This window comes from Macrotis lagotis, chromosome 7 (assembly GCF_037893015.1).
Source record: "Macrotis lagotis isolate mMagLag1 chromosome 7, bilby.v1.9.chrom.fasta, whole genome shotgun sequence".
NCBI lineage: Eukaryota > Metazoa > Chordata > Mammalia > Peramelemorphia > Peramelidae > Macrotis > Macrotis lagotis.
The window spans coordinates 213,617,782-213,643,597 of record NC_133664.1 but is presented as its reverse complement, the minus strand read 5'-3'; the positions used below and the strand labels follow the sequence as shown (position 1 = coordinate 213,643,597).

Genomic DNA, 25,816 nt, shown 5'->3' with positions numbered 1-25,816 from the left:
CAAAAATTGCAACTAAATTCATATGGAGAAACAAAAAAAGTCAAGAATATCAATGAGTTTAATGTAAAAAATGCAGAAGAATGTGGCTTAGCTTACCAGATCTAAAATTATATTTTAAAGCATCAGTCATCACAACTTTCTGGTACTGGGCTAAGAAATAGAGTGGTGGATCAGAGGAATAGATTATGTGTAAAAAAGATGGAAGGAAATGACTATAGTAATCCACTGTTCATTAAACTCAGAGTCCAGCTTCTGGAATAAGAACTCACTCTTTGATAAAAACTGCTGGGAAAATTGGAAGATAGTATGGCTGAAACTAGGGTTAGACCAATATCTCAAATCTTATACCAAGATAAGATCAAAATGTGGGCAGGATTTAGACATAAAAGACAATATTATAAGCAAGCAAATTAGGAGAACAAGGAATAGTTTACCTTTCAGATCTATGGAAAGGGGAGCTGTTTCTGACCAAGGAAGAGACAGAAAAATTATAAAAAACAAACTGGATAATTTTGATTACATTAAATTAAAAAGCTTTTGCACAAACAAAACCACTGTAACCAAAGATCAAAAGAAATGTAGCAAATTGGGAAACAATTTTTACAACTAGTGTGTCTGACAAAGGACTTATTTCTAAAAATAAATATAGAAATGAGTGAAACTTATAAAAAGGCATGCTATTCCCCAATTGATAAATGGCCAAAGGATATGCAAAGGCAATTTTCAGATGAGAAAAATAAAGCTATCTATAGTCATATGAAAAATTGCTCTAAATCATCACTGATTAGAGAAATGCAAATTAAAGCATCTCTGAGATACCACATCTCACACCTCTCAGATTGGCTAACATGACCAGAAAGGATAATGATCAATGTGGGAGGGGATGTGGGAAATCTGGGACATTAAAACACAGTTGATAAAGCTGTGAACTGATCCAACCTTTCTGGAGAGCAATTTGGAATTATACCCAAAGGGCAATAAAAATGTGTATACTCTTTGATACATCAATACCACTACTTGGTCTATACACTAAAGAGAACATGGAAAAGGGTAAAAACATCACTCGTACAAAAATACTCATAGTAGCCCTATTTGTGGTAGCAAAGAATTAGAAATTGAGTGAATATCCATCAATTGGGGGAATGGCTGAACAAATTGTGGTATATGTTTGTGATGGAACACTATTGTGATTAGAACACTATTGTTCTAATAGAAATCAAAAGGAATGGAAATTCAGAGAAGCCTGGAAAAACTTGAATGAACTGATGCTGAGTGAGATGAACAGAACCAGAAGAACCCTGTACAACCTAACAGCAATATGAGCATGATGATCAACCTTAATGGACTTGCTTACTCCATCAGTGCAATAATCAGGGACAATTTTAGGGATTTGTGATGGAGAATACCATCTGGAGAAAGAACTGTGTAGTTTATTTAAATAAAGACCAAAGATGATTATCATCAATTTTTTTTTTTTAAAAAATTGTCTTACGTGGGGCGGCTAGGTAGCACAGTGGATAGAGCACCGGCCCTGGAGTCAGGAGTACCTGAGTTCAAATCCGGCCTCAGACACATAATAATTACCTAGCCGTGTGGCCTTGGGCAAGCCACTTAACCCCATTGCCTTGCAAAAATTAAAAAAAAAAATTCTTATGTATTACATAATTTTGTTATCTCTAATATTTTCTTTCTTAAGGATATTTTTTTTCTCAACACATTCAATTTGGATATATGTATATCATGGGAACAAATGTAAAGTCTATCAAGATTGCCTCCTCTTGAGGGGAGGGAAGGGAGGGGAGGAAAGTTGTAGAATTCAAAATCCTGCAGAGAAAATGACTGGTAGAAACAACTATTGTATGTTTCGAAAACAAATAAAATATTTATATATTTTAAAAAAGGAAGCAATTAGGAGGTACGGTAGATAAGAGTGCTGGCCCTGGAGTCAGTAGGACATGAGTTCAAATGTGGCCTCACATACATCCTACCTGTGTGACCCTGGGACCCTGTTTGCCTCAGATTCTTCATCCATAAATGAGCTGGAGAGTCAGATATGATTGAAAAATGGCTGAACAAGAATGGATCTCACTAAAAATAGAAAAGTTATGAAAGAGGTTTTGAGGGGAAAGTAATTTTTTTAAAAATTTGATGTGTTTAAGACATACATACACACACACACAAACATATGGCATTTAATTTACTTGGTTCTTTTTTTTTGTGTAAGGTAATGGGGTCAAGTGACTTGCCCTAGATCACACAGATAGGTAATTATTAAGTGTCTGAGGTCACATTTGAACTCAGGTCCTCCTGACTCCATGACCAGTACTTTATCCACTACACCTAGTTGCACCAGGTCATCCAATTTCGAAATTCAATAAATAGTTGGTGATCTGTGACTAAGGTAAAGACTGATGTTATCTATACAGATCTGAGTCATCAGCATTGAGATGATAACAATCCAACAAAGATGATGGAATTATCAAAATAAAGCACAAAGGGAGACATCAAGGCATATTATTTATTTTTCTATTAACATACTGTAACTAACAATTGCAACAACAAAATTCTTGAGGATGGGCACAGCTTTTCATTTTTTATCTTTGTATCCCCAGTGGCATATTGTAAATTATCACTTCTTGAAATGAATTAATTGAATTAAAGACAATAGTTCTACCTTTTGAACTTTGTCAAAATCAGGAGAGTGGTACTGGCTCAATGAGTCACTTACACTAGTCACAGACTCATGTACAAAAGTAACCAAGTATTTTACCACCCATTGGGAGGTATTGCTACCTATCAAAAGATCAGTCCCAACAGTGTTTGTGGGTTATTTGCAGAAAATAATTATAAGCTTACCAAAATATTTCAGAAGGTCAAAGACCTCTAATGTTATATGAAAAAGGGATTTGCATCACTTAAACACTCTTTTATTTTTAGATTTTTCAAGGCAATGGGATTAAGTGGCTTGCCCAAGGCCACACGGCTAGGTAATTATTAAGTGTCTGAGGTCAGATTTGAACCCAGGTACTCCTGACTCCAAGGCCGGTGCTCTATTCACTGTGCCACCTAGCCACCCCCAAAACACTCTTAAGTTTCTAGAAATTAAATGTTTATTTGCAAAAGATCAGTTACTTAATTAGATGAAGATTAATTATTTGTGCACCTGGGTCAACATAAGGGAAATAGGAAAAGATAAGCAAATAAGAGGCAAAAGTAAATTACATAATTTTAATTATCTCTTTTTTTTCTTTTCATAGTAATCAATTACATTCAAGTAATTGCACATATTATTATTAAGAATAAAGAGAGGGGCCGTGTGGCCTTGGGCAAGCCACTTAACCCCATTTGCCTTACAAAAACCTAAAAAAAAAAAAAAGAATAAAGAGATAGTAGGTGGGACTAGATATGTCATTAAACTGGAAAGAGAACTGCCAGATGAGACTCTGATTTATGTGAGATTACATACTCTAAGTATTATCCCTGTTTTATGGAGAAAAAAATAGGATAAAACACTCCAAAAACAAAGGACTTCCTGCCGCAAGGCAGGAAGACTCACCTAAGTGAAGTGAAGCAGCATGGCACACTAAAAGTGAGGCAAGAGGTGACATGTTTTAGGCAAGTCAGATCATCATTTCCTTGGTCACCATCTTCCTTCAGATCAAGATGGTGATAGCTCAGGACACTAAACCCCAAATCCCTGGAAATACCTGTACCCTCCAGACCTCTCCAACCAGCACTGAGATGAGGAAGGACCTGCATCTTACCACCAATCTCTGACCAAATTGCCCATTGATAACCACTTAACTCCAAAAACGTCAGAAGAGAAGTGCCCCCCAAAATCACCATATAGACCATATAACAAGTGAAAATTTGGAAACGTTTTTACCATCAAAATTCTCAAAAACCAGTTATCTTATTGTCTGATCTTGTTATCTCTCATACTTTTTGTTTCTTCCTTAAGGATGTGATTTCTCTGTCACCACACTCATTTTGGATCAATGCACAACATGGAAACAAAATAAAGACTGAGAGATTGCTTTCTGTGGGGGGTGGGGGTGGGGGTGGGGGTAGGGAAGATTGGGAGAAAAATTGTAAAACTCAAAACTCAAATAAAACCTTTTAAAAAAAATTCTATCAAATGATTCCATACCAGAAATGGTTATGGTTTTCTCAATAAAATTAAGAGAACTGAAAGAAATTAAAAGAAAAAAAAGCAAATTACAAAGGTAGCATGCTGCTGTATCCTAATGACATTGTCTTTTCATCTGACTAGCTCCCAAAACTTTTATACTTTTCCATCTTAAAATGTGAGTTTCTTGAGAAAAACTGTCTTATTTTCCTAATTGTATCTCCAGCACTTAGCAGAGGGCAAGAATTTAAAAATGCTTTTTCTAATTCATTCTTTTCTTTAGAAGAGTTTATTTGGCAGTTAACTAAGGATCTAGGTATACTAACTAGGTATATTTTTTGTTCCCTCTAATGGCCAAGAATTTAAATTCATGACATTTGTCAACATAAAATAGCTCATTAATAAATAAGATCCAAAATCCTACATACTCATTTTAAAAAGTTAAAGGGTTTTATGCATTTAAAAGGAAAATTAATATAAAATTTTCCATTCATATACTGATAAAGGGAAACATTTCTTCATTTCTACAACAAATACATTTATTAATGGGGGTTATGAATCAAACTGTTATTTGCATTACCACTGCATTATTTATAGCAATCAAATTCTATATAAATACAATATAAGTCAGAAGGGAAAAACCAAGATTTTCTGAATCACACAGGGAAAAGTAACTGAAAAATACTTCCTTGGGTGGCATAAAGGGACAGAAGCTAATATTTTTGCCATTATGATACAAAGAGGACTAACATAACCTCAGTTCATTTTTTTAAGGCTTTTGCAAGGCAAATGGGGTTAAATGGCTTGCCCAAGGCCACACAGCTAGGTAATTATTAAGTGTCTGAGGCTGCATTTGAACTCAGGTACTTCTGACTCCAGGGCTAGTGCTCAATCCACTGCAACCTCAGTTCATTCTTCATTATATTTATTATTGTTTTTCTTCCAGAAACTAAGAAACTAAAACAGCAAAAGGATGTATGAAACCTTTCCCCTAGAAAATATAAAAGAAAGTAAGAATGAAAAAGACAAACATACTCCCTTCCATCTTCCTCTTATCTACTCCCCCAAATTTCATTCAAAACAGGTAACTAGAGGAAAATCTTGTTGTATAGTAAAGGAAGAAAAAAATTACAAGCACAATGGGAATAATATGTAGAAAGGGGAACAAATAAACTTTATTTTAAATATCAAAGGGGATGTACCTGCTTCTTTTAATGTGTTGCATTTCTGATATATAGAGGTCCGCAAAACAGGTGCTCTTACATTATACAGTCTTATCTTTTCAATCCTTGAATCAAAGACCCGAAGTAGAGGATCTTTTTCCTCCCACTGGGACATAATTTTATTATCAACAAAGGTGGCAAACATCTGTGTTTCAATGAAGTGTGAAAGGAATGGGAGATAAGGTTCAGGCTGGTCAGACAGGAAAGAAGCCTGTAATAAGATAATTAGGCAATTAGTGAAGACAGCATTCTTTATTATTATCATCTTTTCCATCCTAAGAATGTCTATATTATTGAAGTCCTTCCTTTCATTTACATCTTCTAATTTCTCTATACAAAAATACTTCCTGAAATTTCAAGAGCACTTAAAGGACACACCTTTCCAGCTCCCCCCTCCTTTTTTTTTAAATCAATTTATAATCATTTATACTTTGTCCACTTTTACCACATTTCAGAACCTAATCTCATACCAGGAACTTCAAAAATACATGCTGATAATCTTCAATTACTCTAAATTCCCAAGTATTCAGTCAATTCAGTTACCACAATCTAGTGTTCTATTCCATTTAAACTATGACAGGAATGGTCATAACAGTGATTTTGTTACCACCCATAAATATTCCCCCTTCCTTTTCGGGAACTCAAAAATTCCTTTATATGGTCATGATTTTATTTCATTTCTCCATTATGCTGCAATACTACTAAACCTATTCTTCAGTCTCACTATGATCTCTAATGTCCAGAGCACCATCCCTATTTTGGCTGGGATTCTACTGTCTATCCAGCTCTTGGTGAACCAATTCAATTCCAATCAATCTCTTCTCTCCAATTCCTTTTCCTATTGGCAATCATACCTTACTAAACTCCAACTCTAGGTTACTCCCACCATCCTGCTTTGCTTGTACTTAGTTCTGCTGAATGAAGCTTCTTTTTTTTTCTTTTGTTTTTTTTTAGGCAGTGGGGTTAAGTGACTTGCCTAAGGTCACACAACTAGGTAATTATTAAATGTCTGAGGCCGGATTTGAACTCAGGTACTCCTGACTCCAGGGCCGGTGCTCTCCACTGTGCCACCCAGTTGCCCCCTGAATGAAGCTTCTGCAAAACCAAATGCTTTCCCTACAAATTTATGTTATTAATTCACTCTCCTCTCTCTCTCTCTCTTCCCCCTGGCAACGGGGTTAAGTGACTTGCCCAAGGTCACACAATTGCACCACCTAGCTGCCTCTATGTTATTAAATCTCAAGTAGGTAATAAGGCAATCCTATTTCTTAACTGATTTTCTACCTCACTCCATCACAACAGGTATTCCAAATCTTTTTTCCTCACAAATTTCTTAAAATATACCTCTCTCCTCATGCTCTCAGCTGAGAATCTTGTCAGATATTTCACTGAAAAAATTAAGACCACTTTTCAAGAGTTCCCTCTTCTCATCTCACATTCTCCTGACATCATCTCTCCCACCTTTTTTCCTCCTTCACTACGGCTTTTGATCAAGTGATCCTTATTCTTGCCAAGGACAAGTATTTTAAATGTATCTATGATCTTATCTCCTTTCATTATTGTTCTCTAATCCTTACTATCATACCCTCTCCAATCTTCAGTGTTTACCTACTAATTCTTTCCCTAAAATTTGTAAAAATATTCAAATTCCTTCTAGCATCAAAAAATTTTTTTCAACTAGGTCCTACTATCCTCACTAGTTATTGCCCAGTAACTTTCTTGTTAAATTCCTTACAAAAGTCATATATTTGATAGCTCCAATTTTTCTCCTCTTGCTCTCTTCTAAACCCTCTGCAATCTGGCTTCTAATTTCATCATTCATCTCAAACTGCTCTACGTAGGTTACTGGCAATATAATTGTCATGAACATATTTTTCTAAGTCCTCATTCTTCTTAATATTTCTGTAATATTTGATATGGCTGAACACTATGTCCTGTACATTTTCCTGTCTTTTTTTGGTGATCCTCTTCTCTCTTGGTTCTCGCCTTGCCTATTGCAGTGTTCCTTTTTGCTTCAGCTTGGAAATAAACTCTAGAAAAAATAAATTGCAAATACTGAACTGACTTGAAAATTATAGAATAAGACTAGTTGATAAGTTGGAAACAATCTACATATGTAACTTTTAATTGTCTAAAAAGATAATGTAATTTCTTGAAAATTTTTTTACTTTTTATCAATATTTCAATCTAGATTAAATAGATAGATGAAAATTCTGAATGGGTAGAGAAAAATTTGATTATTTTTTTCCTCACTAAGCAATGATTTCATCCCCTGAGGATTAGATAAAAAGGAATTTTTGTTTCTTACTTTGTCAAAGTTCTGCATCTGCTCCCTATTGGTCAGCCATGATTCCATGTCCTGTGCCGTCTGAATCACAAAAGCCTCATAATCAGCAAACATCTGAGTGAAGCGGTTGGCAAAGACTTCCCGAAGCTGTACATTGAGCTTATAGTCCCTCATTTCTGCCTCTTCACATTGTAGTTTTATATTCTTTTCAGCCAGAGGGGCAGAAAGGGCCACTTTTTCCACAGCTACACCTGTCCTCTTGGTTAGAGCCTGAAGACGGGCTATGGTTTCATTGCCTTTCAGTAATTCATACATGTGAATTGTGTTTGTGGAGACATTTCCATTCTTTTTATCATTGACCAAGTCCTTCAGAACCATATTCTTAAGTTTAATGCTGCTCTCACTGGAGTGTAGGTTACCCTCAGGAGGTATCCCAAATTGAAGGAGAACTTCAGAGATTTCCTGAATAAAATCTAGTTTATTGGGGAACTGTGGAAATTCTTCTGGAAGCTCAATAAAGTGATTGTCAATGTCCACAAAGCACAAGTTTGCCTGAAAGGGGAAAAAAATTTATATATGTATATACATACATACATATATATATATCATATAATCAAAATTCACCAAAAATTTACTGGTTTTTAAAAGTAAAAATGGTTAAGATTGTCAAACCATCAAAGTTGTGTGGTTAATCTTGCCAAATATTAAATAACAATCAATAAAAAGACAAACCTCTAATGTCTGGTTTTAGAAGACACCTTTCATTTCAACACTTCAGAAATCAAAGTACCCTTTTGAATCTCTATTGCCTTCAGTGTAATTATAGCACAAAATCAAAGAATCCTAACCATTTTTATGTCATATACCCTTTGGAAGCTCCTAACAACCTCTTCTCAGAATAATGTATTTAAATGAAAAAAATGAAATACAAACATCATAAAGGAAATTAATTGTTTTGAAGTAGAGCTGTCAAAATATTAAAATAAAGATGTGATATAGTAATCTGTCTAGTCTAAAAACTGGTTTTTTTTTTAGGTTTTTTGCAAGGCAAATGGGGTTAAGTGGCTTGCCCAAGGCCACACGGCTAGGTAATTATTAAGTGTCTGAGACCAGATTTGAACCCAGATATTCCTGACTTCAAGGCTGGTGCTTTATCCACTACGCCACCTAGCCGTCCCATAACTAGTTATTTCTAAGTAGATAAAGAGTATAAATGCTATTTCAAGTTATACACAACTTGAATATAATTATAAAGATCAAGCATGACTCAAATCAAGAAATATCAGAGAATCAGAGAATCCCAATCCACACTTTCATGTAGGTGTGAAGTCTAAAGATACTGTACATATTTTCAGACTTTTTATTAGTTATATTGAATTATTTCCTCTTCTTTTTTCTTTCTTTTTGAAATAGCATTTGTTATTCTGAATGGTTCTCTAGAGACTCTATGATGATATTATATCATCAAAGAACATCAATTTAATTTTTTTTTTTTTTTTTAGTTTTTGCAAGGCAATGGGGTTAAGTGGCTTGCCCAAGGCCACACAGCTAGGTAATTATTATGTGTCTGGGGCTGGATTTGAACTCAGGTACTCCTGACTCCAAGACCAGTGCTCTATCCACTGCGCCACCTAGCTGCCCCTAAACTTATTTTTTAAAAAGAAAATGAATGCCAGGGACCTAATTGCTGAACTACTGACTACCAATTAACAATGCTGAATTACTTTCCCTTCCTGATCTTCTCTTGAACTATTTCTTTTTGCTTCCTTCTTCCCACAAAAAAAAAAAATGAAATAATTTTCAAGTCTACTAACTGGACTCACTAATGATTCCATGATAAATTACAGCAACACATGTGACTATGTTTTACATCAAGGGTTCTTAACCTGTAATCTGTGAACCTGTTTTTTTTTTTAATTTTTCCTATTATATCTAGAAATACTTTAACATTTATTTTTGTAAAGATTTTTCCTCACATCCTTCCTTTTCCCCACCCTAATTTTGCATATAGATGAGATGTGTACAATTGTATTACACATATATCCATAATGGTCAGAATTATAAGAAAAAGGAAAAAAAAACAGGGAAAGGGAAACAAAGTAAAAACAAAATAAAAACAAGATAAAAAATGTGAGGATATGCTTTCTCTGGCTGTGGATATATTTTCCATCAGAGGCCTTTTTTTTTAAAGATTTTATTTATTTTGAGTTTTACAATTTTCCCTATTTTTGCTTCCCTCCCCCCACCCCCCCACAGAAGGCAATTTGCCAGTCTTTTCATTGTTTTCATGGTATACATTGATCCAAATTGAATGTGATGAGAGAGAAATCATATCCTTAAGGAACAAACATAAAGTAAAAGTGATAGCAAGATCAGACAATAAGGTATCAGTTTTTTCCCTTAAATTAAAGGTAATAGTCCTTGGTCTTTGTGCAAACTCCAGTTCTTTGTCTGGATATAGATGGTATTCTCCACTGCAGACAGCCTCAAATTGTCCCTGATTATTGCACTGATGGAATGAGCAAGTCCATAAAGGTTGATCATCACTCCCCTGTTGTTGTTATGGTGTACAATGTTTTTCTGGTTCTGCTCATCTCTTCTAGCATCAGTTCATGCAAATCCCCACAGGCTTGCTTCCCTGAATTCTCATCCCTCCCATCACAGGTCTTTTAGAACTATCTTTAGAATTGTCAGCTGTATTGCTGAGAAGAGCTCATCTTAATTAATCATCACATAATGTTGTTATACAATGTTCTCATGGTTCTGCTTACTTCACTCAGCATCAGTTCATAAAAGTCTTGCCAAGTTTTTTTGAAATCTGCCTGTTCATTGCTTCTTATAGAGCAATAATATCTCATTATATGCCACAAGTTCTTTTTTGTAAATTTTTATTTATTTAACGCAATGGGGTTAAGTTGACTTGCCCAAGGTCACACAACTAGGCAGCTAACTAGCTGCCCCCACATTTCAAGTTCAATTAATTTATTAAAAGAGCTATGTATTATGCACTTTGCTAAGACATGGGAATATCAGACAAGCTAAAAAGAGACTTTCTACCTTCAAGGAATTTAAACTCCAAAGTAGGAAAGTGAGGCATGGAAGCTAAAAAAGTTGAAGGGAGGAGAATAAGGAGAAGGTACCCACCAGAGGCATGAAGAACAAAGTCTGGAGAGTCAAGAATAGAGCTTGAAGAGGAAAGGCAAAAAATGGTTGACCCAGGTACTTTCAAAAAAATAGAGATTCAAGTTGGGATAGACCAATCAGAGAAAAAGACAACAGAGGAACAAGAATAATTCCAGAGTGAGATCACTGCATAGTGACAAAGAAATTTGAAGAATCAAAAGTAGAGCCCAGAGAAGGAGAGAACATAGGTAGTTTAGAGTTTTGAGAAATTTGGCACCAAAATGCAAGCCTAACACAAATTAATGTTATTAATATGGTTTTTATAATAAATATTCACATATTTTATTATTTTTGTTACATATTGGTTTGTATGTTAATAAAATATTATTTTTTTAAAAAGGGATAGAGAGCTCTTCTGACAAAACCCCAGTTAATCAGAAAGCCCTAAGAAAAGGCAGCAATGTTACTACAGGGCTCAAACTAAGACCATTTAGGCCCAGGGGCTCTGAAATCCTTAACATTATGAGACTCTAGTGATAGCCCTTGGAGATTCAGCAATCTGAACCTCAAAAATTTAGGAGGGGAGGTAAATTCCATGAGATGGAGTTCAGCAAAAGAAGTCAAACAGGGCAGTAAAGAGCTAGTCGCTCTAGCATAAAAGCTCCAATTCAGGAACTAAAGATGGAGTGTTGAGTCAAAAAAAAAACCAACCCATGAATATAAAAAATTATTTCAAGTCTAACTCTGTAACAATTATAAGCAGAGATTCAAAGGGAAAAATTTATTTTCCCACAAGAACCATATGAATAACTAGAAATATAGGAGAAATTAATGAAATAAAAGTTCTAGAAGAAAGATGTGAAATGATACAAGCAGTTGAAAAAGAAAAAGTAGTATACTTTAAGAAATGGAGTCCCTGAAAACTTTGAACACACCAAACAAAAAATCAGAGAGTTTATGAGATAATAACATTATAATCAAAAGACTGAAAAATAAAATAAAAGCTAAGATAACTGATAGCAAAACTAATAGACTGAAAAACAGAATCAAGAAAAGATCATTAATAGTTCATGTAAAAGAGTCAAGAAAAAAACTTATGCAATGAGTGGAAGGGAGAAAGGTAAGGGGAAATGAGTGAGCCTTCATTCTCATCAGAAATAGCTCGGAGAGGAAATAACATACACACTTAATAGAAATATATCTTTCCCTAGAGGAAAAAAGAGAGGAAAAGGATGGGAGAAAGGGGATAGGAGTAGGGGAGATGTAGGTGATAAGAAGAGAAGGAAGATCATGGGAGAGGGTTGTCTAATACAACACACTTTTGAGGAGAGACAGAGTGAAAGGAGAGAGAGAATAGAATAAATGGGAGTAAAGCAGGACTAGAATGGAGGGAAATACTGTGGGGAAAAAAATACTGAAGCAACTTCTTTGATGGACTAATGATAAAGAATGTAACCCATCCCAGAGACAAAGTTGATAGTATCTGAACACAGACTGAAGTACACTTTTTTTTCCTCTCACTTTATTTTTCTTGAGCTTTCTCTTTGTGGAGGGGGGAGCGGGTATTATGTTTACTTTTATAAGATTACTGTAGTAATATGGAAAAAATAAATTTTTAAATAAAGAAAGAAAAATCATTAAGAATATTTGTACTTCTGAAAACCAAGAAATCACACGTGAAAAGCTATCCAGATCTATTAGAATTAGAATGCAAAGACAGAATCTACTTATCACCTGAAATTTCCAAAAATATAAAAAGTCCCAGAAATGTCAAAGTTAAAATCTAGAACTACCATATCAAAGAAAAAATACTGCAAGTAGCCAGAGAGAATGATAATAATAGCTAACATTAGCCAGGCATTATGTTATTTGATTCTAAGTATTATTTTATATATCTTCTATCCCCATGTTACAGATGAAGATACTATGGCGTATAGAGTTTAAGTGACTTACCCAGGATCATAAAGCTAATAAGTGTCTGAGGCTGGATTTGAACTCATATTTTGCTGACTTCCAGACCTTATACTCTATCTACTGCACCATTAAGCTGTAGTTCAATTAAGTATCAATCAAGAACAACCAAGGGGGTGGCTAGGTGGCACAGTGGATAAAGCACCGGCCCTGGAGTCAGGAGTACCTGGGTTCAAATTCTGTCTCAAACACTCAATAATTACCTAGCTGTGTGGCCTTCGGCAAGCCACTTAACCCCGTTTGCCTTACAAAAAAAAAAAACCTAAAAAAAGAACCAAGAACCATCAAGCATCAAGTGCCAATCAAGTTTTTTTATTAATTTTTTTATTTTTTTAGGTTTTTGCAAGGCAAACAGGGTTAAGTGGCTTGCCCAAGGCCACACAGCTAGGTAATTATTGAGTGTCTGAGACCATATTTGAACCCAGGTACTCCTGACTCCAGGGCCGGTGCTTTATCCACTATGCCACCTAGCCGCCCCTCTACTATTATTTTAAATGACTTTATTGTCATCATTTACCTAGGAAGCAGATGAGGCTAAATATGTATACTAGAAAATTCTAACTTATCCCAGAAGAGTGAAAAAATATCAGCTTCTACTTCTAAAACATTATTAATGTGCTCACTGAAAAGCTTATATAGCTGTCAAAAGAGAAACCCCTGAGAATCATTCCAAGATTCAATAAGTTTTAAAATCTGAAAATTGTAAGTTCTTATTGATTAAAAAAACACTCAATTGTAGTAGGGGGCATTTAAGGAGGGTGTGTGTGTAGAAGTATTTCAAGCACAAAATTTCAATGTTCTCTCTCTCTCTGTGCCCCCCATTCCCTCAAACCTCTAGACACACACACACACACACACACACACCCTCTCAAAAAGTCAGAAATCAATCTTCAGATAATCATGGAAAGTTTATTTTCTAAGCAAATAAGAAGTAAAGCAAATTATACCTTTTTAAAAAAATTTATTTATTTAAGGCAATAGGGTTAAGAGTGACTTGTCCAAGGTCATACAGCGAGGCAATTATTATTAGGTGACTGAGGCCAGATTTAAACTCAGGTTCTCCTAACACCAGGGCCAGTGCTCTAGCCACCTACACCACCTGGCTGCCCCCAAATTATAACTTTTAAATAAATCATGTTCTAAAATAAAAACTGTATAAAAAGGGAGGGAAAACCAATAAGGAATTTCAGTAGATTTGGCTAAACCATTCTTTTTCAGAATAACAGAATAGGTAGTTTCTCTCAACTTACAAAATATAAAAAGTTAAATTAATTTATAGGATGAAGGTAGAAAAGAGAAATGAAAAAGAAAAAGAAAATATGTCAGAGAAAAATGGGAGAGCTTGAATGTGGCTTATATCAAACTATTTTTCTTGACCACAGTGTGTACTATATCAGGGAAATAATCACTGAGACAAAATAAGCAACTGATAATGACATTTTTAAATGGATTATGACTTAGTATGTTATTAATACTCACTTTAAAAAAAAACCCCAAACCTCACCAATGTTACATCTGAACAATTTTGTTAAAAATGGTACTAAATAGTTATAGCAATAATATAAAATTGAATTATTTTATACTATCTCATTTTAATTTGTATTTTACTAGTCATTAAGAAAAAAAGAAAAGCAGATATCTCTTTTACTTCCTTATTTTAAAAGCACCTAAGGAGTCAAGTAAATACCAAGAACCAATCAATTAATCCTTTATGAAGTCCACTCTATGTGCCAGGTATTGTTTTAGGCTGGAATTACAAAGACAAAAAGGAAAGCCTCTGTTCTCAAGGTCTTATTTAATGGAATTTCTTAAGGAGTTTCCATTAATAACCTTAAGATCACACTGGAGTCAGCTGTTGGAATTTTATCTCAAAAAAATAACAACTAGGTTTATATATAAACCAAGTGATAGAAATACTGGCTCTAGGCCTGAAATGAAGGAATGTTAAAGTGTTTGTCATTTCAACATGCTAAAGGATGTTATTTTCATATTCCAAAGACCAAGTATTAATCAGTTTTAATTTTTAAAAAATATTATAGCATAAAGAAACTTGCAAATTATTTTTAAAATAGGGGTGGGGGTGGTAATTACAGTGGGTAGGGAAGAGATTAAAAATGCTTTATACTATACAACATAATAAGAATATAAACTTTTGAGTTCCTTTTCATCAATTTCTAATGATCACTGATGTGCATCAGTTCTGTTCTATATATATATAAAGAGATAAAGTACTTATGGAGATGATTACAATATAGTAGCATCTATCAGTAGGGCAGCTAGGTGGCACAGTGGATAGAGCACCAGGCCTGGAGTCAGGAAGACTAATTATGTGAGTTCAAATGCGGCCTCAGATTCTTATTAGCTGTGTGATCCTGGACAAGCCACTCTGCCTCAGTTCCCTCATCTTTAAAATGAGCTGGAAGAGAAAAAAGCAAACCATTCCAGTTTCTTTGCCAAGGAAACTCCAAATGGGGTCGAAAAGAGTTGGACATGATTGAAAAATGACTGAGCACACACACTGAGCATCCATTAGGGTACAATGTCTAGTCATCTAACACAAAAACTATAAGCTGAATATAGCTGGATAAATCAAGAAGGGAAAGAGGGGGAGAGAGACAGCTTGGCATAGTAGAGAACTGGTCTGTGTACCACCTCTGAAACATATTAATTATCCTAGAGGAACTTTTCAGTGCTCAAGGCAATTCTAAGACTCTAAATTGCAGAGAAGATTGCCCATTTACAGTCATAGATATATATTCTTCAGTGGAAACTCTCCTTAACAATATCAAAGTCTGTTGTGTTGTGTTGGTTTTTTTTTTAAGTAAGAACAGAGGAGGAAAAACACTAGGACAAATGTATTTTTTAAAAATCTTACACAAAATATCAACCAAAAGCATCATAAATCACAATAAAATTTACCTCCTGTGGAAGTTCTAGTTTAGAGCGATCAGTTCCTTCTTTTGACTGAAGGCCCATCAGATAAGGAACAGGAGCATCAAGAAAATGAAGGAGGGAGGCAGGAAGAATAGGAACATAGACATGTTGCCACTGAAATGGGAACAAAAGTGTGGTGATTCCTTCAGCTACTGTCATCAGGCGCTGATAGTCTGCAAAAACAGAGGGGAAAAAATATACAACAAATTAAAACAAACAATTTTCATTATTTAAGAATGGAAAATTTTTTGTACTTATAAAGTGATTCCTTACAATTACATAGTTAGCTAAGCAATTTCAGTTTAATTTCCCTTGTTTTGAAAGGCATTAAAGATCATTATTAACATATCCAAAATAGCACTACTAGTCTAAAATGAACACCTTTTATATTTGAACTTCTGCTTATTAAATATGAGATTAAGCTTATTAAAATCACTTTATAATCCTCTTGTTCAAAATATACAAGGTTCATAGAAATTTCCTTTGTGAAATTTTATGGTGTGATTATTTTGTTTTAATCTTTGTATCATTAGGGCTAAGGTGGTTTTTTTTGGTTGTTTTTTCAAAAGAAAGTGGCTACACTCATTGCATTCCAGAAATGGAAGACAATCAATGAAACCATACTGAGACTGAATATGGAGGGGGGTCTATGTGAGCAGTAACAAAGAGGCTAGAGTACCTAGATCATAGAATAGAATATGTATAGAAGAATAAAGTGCAACTGAACCAGACAGATAAGAAGTAATGAAGTTGTGAATGGATTTAAATAACTAAAGCATTCATATTTAATGCTGTATGTAACAATACAAGGGGTTTATTGAGTAGTAGGAGTACATTGTCATTCTTATACTATAAGAATGGAGGATGTACTACTATAATAGTCTTAGTATGATGGAATGAGGGCATGTAACAAAGTTACGGCTGTGTAAGGAGAGAGAGAGTTAGATATAAGTAATACATGTCGTGAAGTTAGAAATGATAGGATATTAGATTAGTGGGGTGAATAAGAATGGAGAGTGAAGGATGACAGTGATTTCCTCAAGTTTTGTTCAGTAGCCATGTGAATAGGAGTGAAGGAAGCAAATGGTAATAATTCAGAAATGCAATATGAAAAGTTAGAATTTATCAACTCTCACTGAAAAAATTTTAAATTACTAGCAAAAGAAATGTGAATTAAATAATCCTTAAGATTTTACATTATAACCTTCAAATTAAGAGATAATAAACAGGGGCAGCCAGATAGTGCTTAATAATTGCCTAGCTACATGACTATGGACAAGTCACTTAACCCCATTGCAAAAAACAAAAATGAAAACAAAAACCCAACCAAAAAAGGGAGAAATAATAACAGATTAAAAAAAACAATGATTAAGTAGTGAGTTAAAAATAACAGATGTCTTTTGTTTTGATACCAGTCATTTTCCAATGTGCCTTCTTACTACCACACCTACCTCTGTAGCCATAGAACCTTCCCTTGTAACAACCAAACAGTTAAATAAAACTCAATGATACAATGTGGCATAGGGCATTGCAATATCCCCCTACCGTCTCTCTACCATGAGATTTGTTTCATTATTTATCCTCTGGAACAATATAAATTTTTGTGTTTAATCAGAATTCAGTTGCCTTATACATTAACATATTCTAAATGGAGATGTAAATGATTCAGTTGCCTGGGAAACTATTTTGAATTATCAAAGAAAAAGAAAACAAAGAGTGAAAGAAAGATCTTGAAACTTGAAATAGGGGCTTTTCAAAATGAACAAAATATGATATATGAAGTAAAGGAATATTATTATGTTAAAAATATACAAATATGAGAAGGTAAGAGAACTATTAGAAGGTTTATATGAACTGACAGAATAAAAAAGATTAGGACAACAAAGTATACAAACAACACATTAGTACTGATGAAGGCTGTGAGGAATATGGGGGCGTACTGATGAAGACTTTGAGAAATATGGGGGTGTCTGAGTTTCACAAGAATTTGAAGGGGAGAATTGTTAATTTACAATAGAAAGATTGGGGTCTCCCAGTATTGTTGCCTTTGGGCAGGTATGTAAGTCAAGACAAAACTTAACCTCATCTGATCAAAAACAAAACAAAACAAAACAAATTAGGCCAGGTCTGTCCCACCTACTTCTAAATTAACCTAGGGTCTCTGACCTTCTCCTTTGTCTATGCTCTCTATGCTCAAGGAGGTAGCTTTTCTTGCTCATTAGTATGATAACTAGGGTGGGAAAATGTATGGGGACCAATGGATCAATTAGACTGTGACCCCAATCAATGATTAGCATGAAGGGGCAGGAACGAAGCCTTGCCCTTCTTCCACTTTGAGAGAGGTGTGCCTTTTTCTTAAGATGTCTTAATAAAAAACAATTTTAATCACTCTGGACTAAATATTCACAAAGTTCTATTTCAGGGGACATATGATGAAACATACTTTCTTCTTGGCAGAGAGGGGGCAAATCTTTGGATGCAGGATGTTGTAAAATGTTTTCATATATATTATTCATGTTTGTTTAATATTTTTTCCTTGTGTATTATTGGAGTCCGGGCATTTCAAGAACTTGCTATGATATAAAATAAGTAAAAAGAAATAGACTCACCTTGAGAATATAAGAGAATCTGCATTTCTAGAAGAACGCACGTGAAAACCTGAACGAGGTTCTCCAATCCTAGGAGGTCAAACACTTCCCAAAGAGGATAATCTGAAAGTGGGAGTTCATTGGGTCCAGGTCTCTGGCAAATGACAGGCTCATAAACACCATAAAACTTTAATGACCTCCCAGGAGGTGGAAGGGGCACCTCATAAAGAATGTTATGAATGTAGCTCTCAAGAGGCAAGGGTGGGGGCTGCTGGGAGCTAACTGCCTTGTAAAGTTGAAGGAGAAATTTCTTGCAAGCTTGCATGAACGGTAGTGGAGTGATCAAACATATACTTTTTGAAACATACAGTGTATCCCTGCTGATGTCATAGGAGTTGTATCGCTGGAGCTTAGCAAGTGAAGTTGTGTCTCCCTCGTTGATATTGCTTGTGAGGGAATCCATGCTGCAAGAGGATGAGGCATAGATACTACTGTAATGTTCTGCATTATGCATCTGGTACAGTGTATGCATTGCTGTGCAGATCTGCTTACTGGTAACCTCTTCATAAAAAGTAAGAACAAAACCATAGGTGCGGGAACCATCTTCCCTAGTTATTATAAATGAGTGGAATTGAGGGTCTTTGTTATCCATTTGAGTTCTGAAGGATAGCCCTTTAGGCATACAAAGCTGTGAAAAAAAGAAAACACAATCAGAATCTATAAATACTATCATTTCAAAAGAGTTTAGCAAATCTATTGTTCTTAAAGAGTGGAGTCATTTTATCCACTATTAACATTTCTGCAATTAAAAGCAATCTTCATTTCACTTGAAAATTTTTCTTAAATGTCAATACTGTTAATTTAGTTTGAAAAACTAAACATACAAAAAAAAATCAAAATGTTCCAAGGAATGTACTGAATTTAACGTCCATTGCTACATTATCCCTTAATCTTTTTTTTTTAAATAAACATTTTAAAATAACAGCATTTAACAACCAGCTGAAACCACATCTTGCCACATTTAAGAATGGCAGCAGAGTGTATTTTACTATATACAGAAAACTTTAAACTAGACAATCACTGTATAGAGCTATTCTTAATAATGCATGCTTTGGGCCATGGCACCTAAGAAAGATCCAAATTAATTTTCCCTTTCTAAGGGAAATTTCCAAATATTTATGAGAATTTGTCTAATTCATATAAACACAATTCATAAATATGTGTATATATATATATATATATATATATTTATTTAGACATAGGTATATGTTTATATGGGTATCTGGAGATATACATATGACCTTTACTCTAGATAAACTAAGTTTACAACCTGGGATTTCTAACCCATAAACATAAATATCACATACGAAAGTTGGTAAAATTTTAAAATGCATTGTTATAGCAACAGCAAAATACGCAGAGAGAGGAAAACACTAAATATCCTTTGTATTTCTAAAATGTTTGGAAATATGTATAGTTTTGATACAGTTTCAAGGTGGTCATAATACCTATATTCATGACACAGAAACCAGGTAAAATGTCTAGAGTATCTATATACAATTTTATAAAGTTAAATGATACAAATGCAGTAGACATTGTTTCAATAAAGACAGTTTAGTGTTTCCCCAATTCTGTGGTATTTAAGACAAATACATAGCATCTTCATCTTCTTCCTCCTTCTCTACCCTCTTCAGGGAAGCTTTAACCGTTCCCTTTGCACAGCAAAATCTTCTTTGGAATTATAATCAACAACCTGTTTATGAGTGTTTTTCACTATCCCTCAGATTATTCCACATATCACCAAATTTGTTTTTTTTTTGGCTACATCCCAATGGATATTACAGAGTTTGTAGTTTTATTGGGGTGAAATTATGAATGGAACATATGAAGAAGCTAGATGGGGGTCGTTTGGGAGTATTAGGATCCTTCTCCCACTGCCACCCCCCTTTAAACTGGTTCATAATCCTTCATCTCCCTGTCATACTGTAATTTATCAGCCTTTGCCATTTCACTAAATACGAATTTTTCTTTTCTAGACATATTCTTCCATCTTTCTGACTACTTCTTTGAAAATTCTGCAAAACTGACATTCTTTTTTTATGTTCCTCATGGCATGTTTGTACAAAAAAGGCAGACATTTTAGGGCAACTTGGTGGCACAGTGGATACAGCACCGGCCCTGGACTCAGGAGGACCTGAGTTCAAATTTGACCTTGGATACTAATGCCTTGGGCAAGTCATTAACCCCTTTGCTTTAAGAAAAAAAGAATTTTTAAAAAAGGTAGACATTTCGCCTTTTGGTTTCTTTGGGTAACCTTTAGCCATCTCTAGTATGTAACTATCTCAATGAAATTATTTTTTAAAGGAATATAGACATCATGAAAAACCTTCATGGAATATCTAGGTTCTACTCTGAACTTCACTACTTACTAGTCATGTTATCTAGGGTAACAACATTTCTAAGCCTCAAGTTTTTACACAATGTGTATATATTAGTCCTGCTCTGACCACATTGGGTTGATGGCCACATGAAAGAACATTACAATAATTATCATTTGTAAACAGTGGTCCTGAAGAAATATCCTTCCAAAAATGCTGAACTAGGGAAATGGTAAGAGTCACACTAAGCATCACTGCTGGAAAGTACTGGAGACAAGATGGTGGAAAATTGGCAGGGACTTGCCTGAGCTCTCCTAAATTCTCCTCCAAAAAATTTTAAAATAACATCTAAAAATGATTCTGTAGCAACAGAACTAACAAAAAGGATATGGTGAAACAATTTTCTAGCCCAAGACAACTTAGAAGGTTATCAGGAAAGGTCTATTGCACCGGGGTGGGAGTGGAGCACAAACCAGTGCAGTCCCTGGCAATCCTGCAGCAGTCTTTGGGGCAACTGAATTGATAGCAGGTAATTCTGGAACTTTTATCCCACAAATGATAAAGGGGTTAGACAAATGGTCAGAAAGATAATAGAAGCATCCTTTTGTTGCATTGTCCATTTGTGAATGTGGGTCACAGTCCTGGGTTATAGTCCCAGGGTAAGATTATGGTGACCCCTTAGTTGGCACTAGGTGCAACACTGCCCATATGGGATTTAGATCACAGTCCTAAGTGAGGAGAATCCGGGGAAGCAGGGACCTTGGTTACAGTTCCGGGGTTAAAAAAAAAAAAAAAAAGAATAGCTATGATTACTCATAAATTGTAGCACAGGCAAGGGGAGTAGTAAGCACATTTCTCTTTAGATCAAGCTATCCTGGACGAATTAAAAACTTACAGACTCCAAGAACTAGTTCTGCAAACAGATGCACAAAAAAAAAAAAAAATCCTGAACCTTAGGACAGTGTCCCTTCCATTCCAACAGCAGAATCCAATTGCAACAAAGTTAAAAGTCAAAAAATGGGCTAGAAAGATAAAAAAAAAACCTGATCATGGAAAGTTACTTTGGTGACAGAGAAGATCAAAATAAACTCAAGAAGACAACAAAGGGGGTAGCTAGGTGGCGCAGTGGATAAAGCACTGGCCCTGGAGTCAGGAGTACCTGGGTTCAAATCTGGTCTCAGACACTTAATAATTACCTAGCTGTGTGGCCTTGGGCAAGCCACTTAACCCCATTTGCCTTGCAAAAAACCTAAAAAAACCTAAAAAAAACCCCAAAACAAAAGAAGACAACAAAGTCAAAACTGCTATATCCAAAGCCTCAAAGAAGAATGTAAATTGATCTCAGACCCAAAAAGTATTCTTGGAAGTGCTCAAAAAAGGATTTTAAAAATAAAATGAGAGGCAGAAGAAAAGTTGAGAAAATAAATGAGAGTGCTACCAAAAAAATCAAACAAAAAAAAAGTCAATGGCTTGGTAGAAGGCACAAAAAAATTCAAAGAAAATAAAAGCATAAAAAAATAGAATAAGTTAGATGGCAAAAGAAGAAAGAGAACTCAAAGGATTCAATGAGTTTAAACTATTTACTTTTCTATAGGGGAAGATGATACATGTAACTCCTAAGAACATTATTATTATTATTATTATTATTATGGCATTTAGAAGGAGTTTACAATTATTCATAATGATTTTCCCCACTGCAGTTTCACTATAAGGTGGCTAAGCATAGGAAATTGAATGGGAATTTTTTGAGAGTTTTGAGGAAGCCTCAGATAACCAAAGGCCACCAGACCAAACAAGAGTCTATAACCAAATAATTAACCCAAAGTTTATAATAAGTTACTGTAAACTCCTAAAAGAAAAAAAGAACCATGTGATTTCTTTTTCTGTTATGAAGGGCCAAAAAATTTTAAGCAGATTTTTCAGATTACGGGGGCACCATGACTGCAATGTGGAAGGGATACATAGACAAATGACATGGATGTGAGTTGACTATAATGGGATGAAATCCAGAAAACTCCAAAACAAAGCACAATTAAGGGGTGAGAAAGAGGAGGGAGAAATAGGATGAGATAAATTATCTCACATAAAATAGGTATGAAAAAACTTTTTACAGTGGCGGGGAAATAGGGGATATGGAAGAATGTTTGAATATTAGTCTCTTCTGAGCTGGCACAAAGAGGAAATAACATACACACTTCCCTAAGTATAGAAATCTATCTTACCCTACAGTGAAGTAGAAGGGAAAGGGGAAAAGAGAAGGGTGTAGGTGGGAGTGGGGCTGACAGAAGTGAAGTAGTAGTCAGAAGTAAAAAATTTTTGAGGATAGACAGGGTAAAAGAAGAGAGATTAGGATAAAAATTGGAAATCTTTATAGCAAATTTCTCTGATAAAGGACTCATTTCTCAAATATACAAAGCACTGAGTCAAGTTTATAAGAAAACAAGTCATTAAAATGTCAAAGGATATGAAAAGGCAATTTTCAGATAAGTAATCAAAACTACCTCTAGTCATATAAAATGCTCAGTCAAAATCATTATTGATTAATGAAATGCAAATTAAAATACCAATGAGATACCACCTTATACCTATCAGGTTGAATAATATGATAGAAAAGGAAAATCCCAAATGTGGGAGGAGATGTGGGAAAATTGAGACACCAACTGCATTGCTGCTGGAGTTGTGAACTGATCCAACAAATGAAGAATAATTTGAAACTATGCCCAAAAGTTTATAGAACTGTAAATATCCTTTAAGCAACAATACCATTTCTAAGTCTATATTCCATAGATATTTAAAAAAGAGGAAAAGGACTTATATGTAAACAAAATTTGTAGCAATTCTTTCTGTATAGTGACAAAAATACCTATCAATTCTGGAATGGCTGACAAATTATGGCAGATGATTGTGATAGAATACTACTGTGCTATAAGAAATAACGAGCAGGATGTTTTCAGAAAAAAACTGGAAAGACATGAACTGATACAAAGTGAAATGAGCAGAATTAGGAGAATATTACAATACATTACTCAATATATTCAGTAATACTGTATGATGATTAACTGTGAATGACCTAGTCAGCAATAAAATGATCCAAGACAATGCTAAAGGGCTAATGATGAAAAATGCTATCCACCTCAAGAGAAAGAACTGATGAAGTCAGGGAGGTAGAGAATTTGGAACTTAAAATTTTTAAAAATGACTAAAATTGTTTTTACATGTATTTGGGGAAAATTAAATATTAAATACAAAAAATAGAAAAATATCACTGCTTATACTTTTTTTACATTATGGTACTTATTCACAGAAAAACAAACTCTGAAAATGTTTGCATAGCAACTCAAGTAGAGGAATAGAAATATGAAATTGCGGATCTGTTATCAAACAAGGAGGAATGGAATATCCATAGAGAAGGGGCCCAATTAATGCCTTTGTGACCAAGGACATGAGGATCGTTAAGTTTTGTTTTAGTTATTTCCTCCAGGGACTTCAATGGGTCAGTCAGAGCAAAAAAAGAAAATGCAGAGACTTTCTTCAGAACAAGATTCCCTCAGGATTGAACCTGGGTTAGTTTGGGCCTAAGGTTGGGGATTTTTAAGTGAAAGTAATCACAACAGCTTTCTGACCTGTGTATTTTTACATTTAAATATTTTTATTAATGAGTGATTAAAGATACCATCCCTCTCAGAAAGATGATCAATCTGTATTTTATAATGTATTTTATAATGAAGAATTATCCTAAAGGAATTTTCTGAAACATCAAGATAAAAATGGGGTAAGAGAAAAAAGAAATGGAAATTTGGCCAAATCAGTGGTTGGGCAGACTGAAGGGGAAAGAGTGAACTAGAGTTCTAGAGAGTGAGGGAACCAAGGAGTTCCTTGTATTTCTTTCCAATATTCTTCTATTTTTCTGGTCTAGTTTTTTTTCTTGCTAGTTTCTGTAGTCTCCTAAGGGTTAGAGGCAGAATTGCACCTTTTACATTTCAAGGTCAGTCCTAGATGCTGCTCAAAGGAGCAAGACAGTCTTTAAGGTGCAATCTGTTAACCACCCATGGCTCATTGATACCCCCCTTTTCCAAGATCTTTTCTTCTGGAAGAAGTAGGGAAGTGCTGGGAAAGGAAAAACAAGGCAACATTATTTTCCCCTTCCAAATAGGTAGAAATCAATAAAGTATAAATTGATGATTATTATATAAGGGTCTTCTTTTAAAAAAAGTAGTAATAGTTGTTTGCTTTAAATAAAGCACATGTGATTCACTTGTGTTTGAGAATAAGTGAATTATTTTCCTTAAACATCTATGTACTATCAAATCTTTATTAAACACTATAAAAGACTGAAAGAAAATAATTTCTACTCTATTGAATAAGACTGAGCTAGACCAATGCACTACCAGTTATTTGCTGAAAGGCTCATTCAAACTGGTTGCGTGAAAGGAAAAATCAACTAAACCTTGAGATCCTTTCCTGAAAGACTTCAGAACAAACTGTTCTTATGTACATTTGCTCTAAGCCTTTGTTCCAATTCTTCATGCTTTGAATATATGCTTAGTCTATTAATTTTATGTACTAAAAGAGTTCCCAAATCTCCACTTCATTTGCTATTATTTCCTTAACAGCAGTTATCATTTCACAGTGAAGATAAATACTCATTCATGTCTTCTTAAATCCCTATACCATTAGAGAAGAACAACCAAAAAACCCCATCAACAACAAAACTCACTCTAGTCTAGAAAAGGTATTTAATGTAGAAATTAAGGGATTTTGTAAAGAAATAATAAATTAATTAAAATTAGAGGAAGGAAGGATGGGAGGGAAAAAAAGGCTCAAGACTTATCCCAAAATTATCAAAGGAGACAAAGGCATTTCTGTTAAAAAGAACAGCCCTATATCAGAAATTTTGCAATTAAGTATTAGTAGCTTTACAACCAGGATTTCCTCATGGGTATGCTGGAGCCAGCTTGTAACAGCATAGGAAAGCTGATTGTTAAATTTTCAGTGTAAACATTTATACCTCCAAAATTGGCAAATGATACAAATTAGGAATTATTAAGTAGTTGGGAAAACTATTAAACTTAAAAATGTGCCCTACATGTTCAGAATCAGCTGTTAAATATTTACCTTAGCTTATTTTATTCCTAGGTCTGCTTTTTTTTTTCATAACCCACCAAAAGAGGTTTCCTCAAGAA

General features: G+C 34.6%; 1 protein-coding gene across 7 annotated transcripts in view; it reads right to left on the bottom strand.

The window, feature by feature from the left end:
* The window catches only part of DENND5B (DENN domain containing 5B), a 165,965-nt gene that overhangs the window by 103,747 nt on the left and 36,402 nt on the right, over positions 1-25,816 (bottom strand). For all 7 annotated transcript variants that reach the window (XM_074194786.1, XM_074194790.1, XM_074194789.1 and 4 more), the window contains 4 exons: positions 18,277-18,943; positions 15,653-15,840; positions 7,661-8,191; positions 5,332-5,563 (listed from right to left, as the gene is read on the bottom strand). In XM_074194786.1, coding sequence (XP_074050887.1) covers positions 5,332-5,563; positions 7,661-8,191; positions 15,653-15,840; positions 18,277-18,943 — 1,618 coding nt within the window. The remainder of the gene's footprint in view (positions 1-5,331; positions 5,564-7,660; positions 8,192-15,652; positions 15,841-18,276; positions 18,944-25,816) is intronic.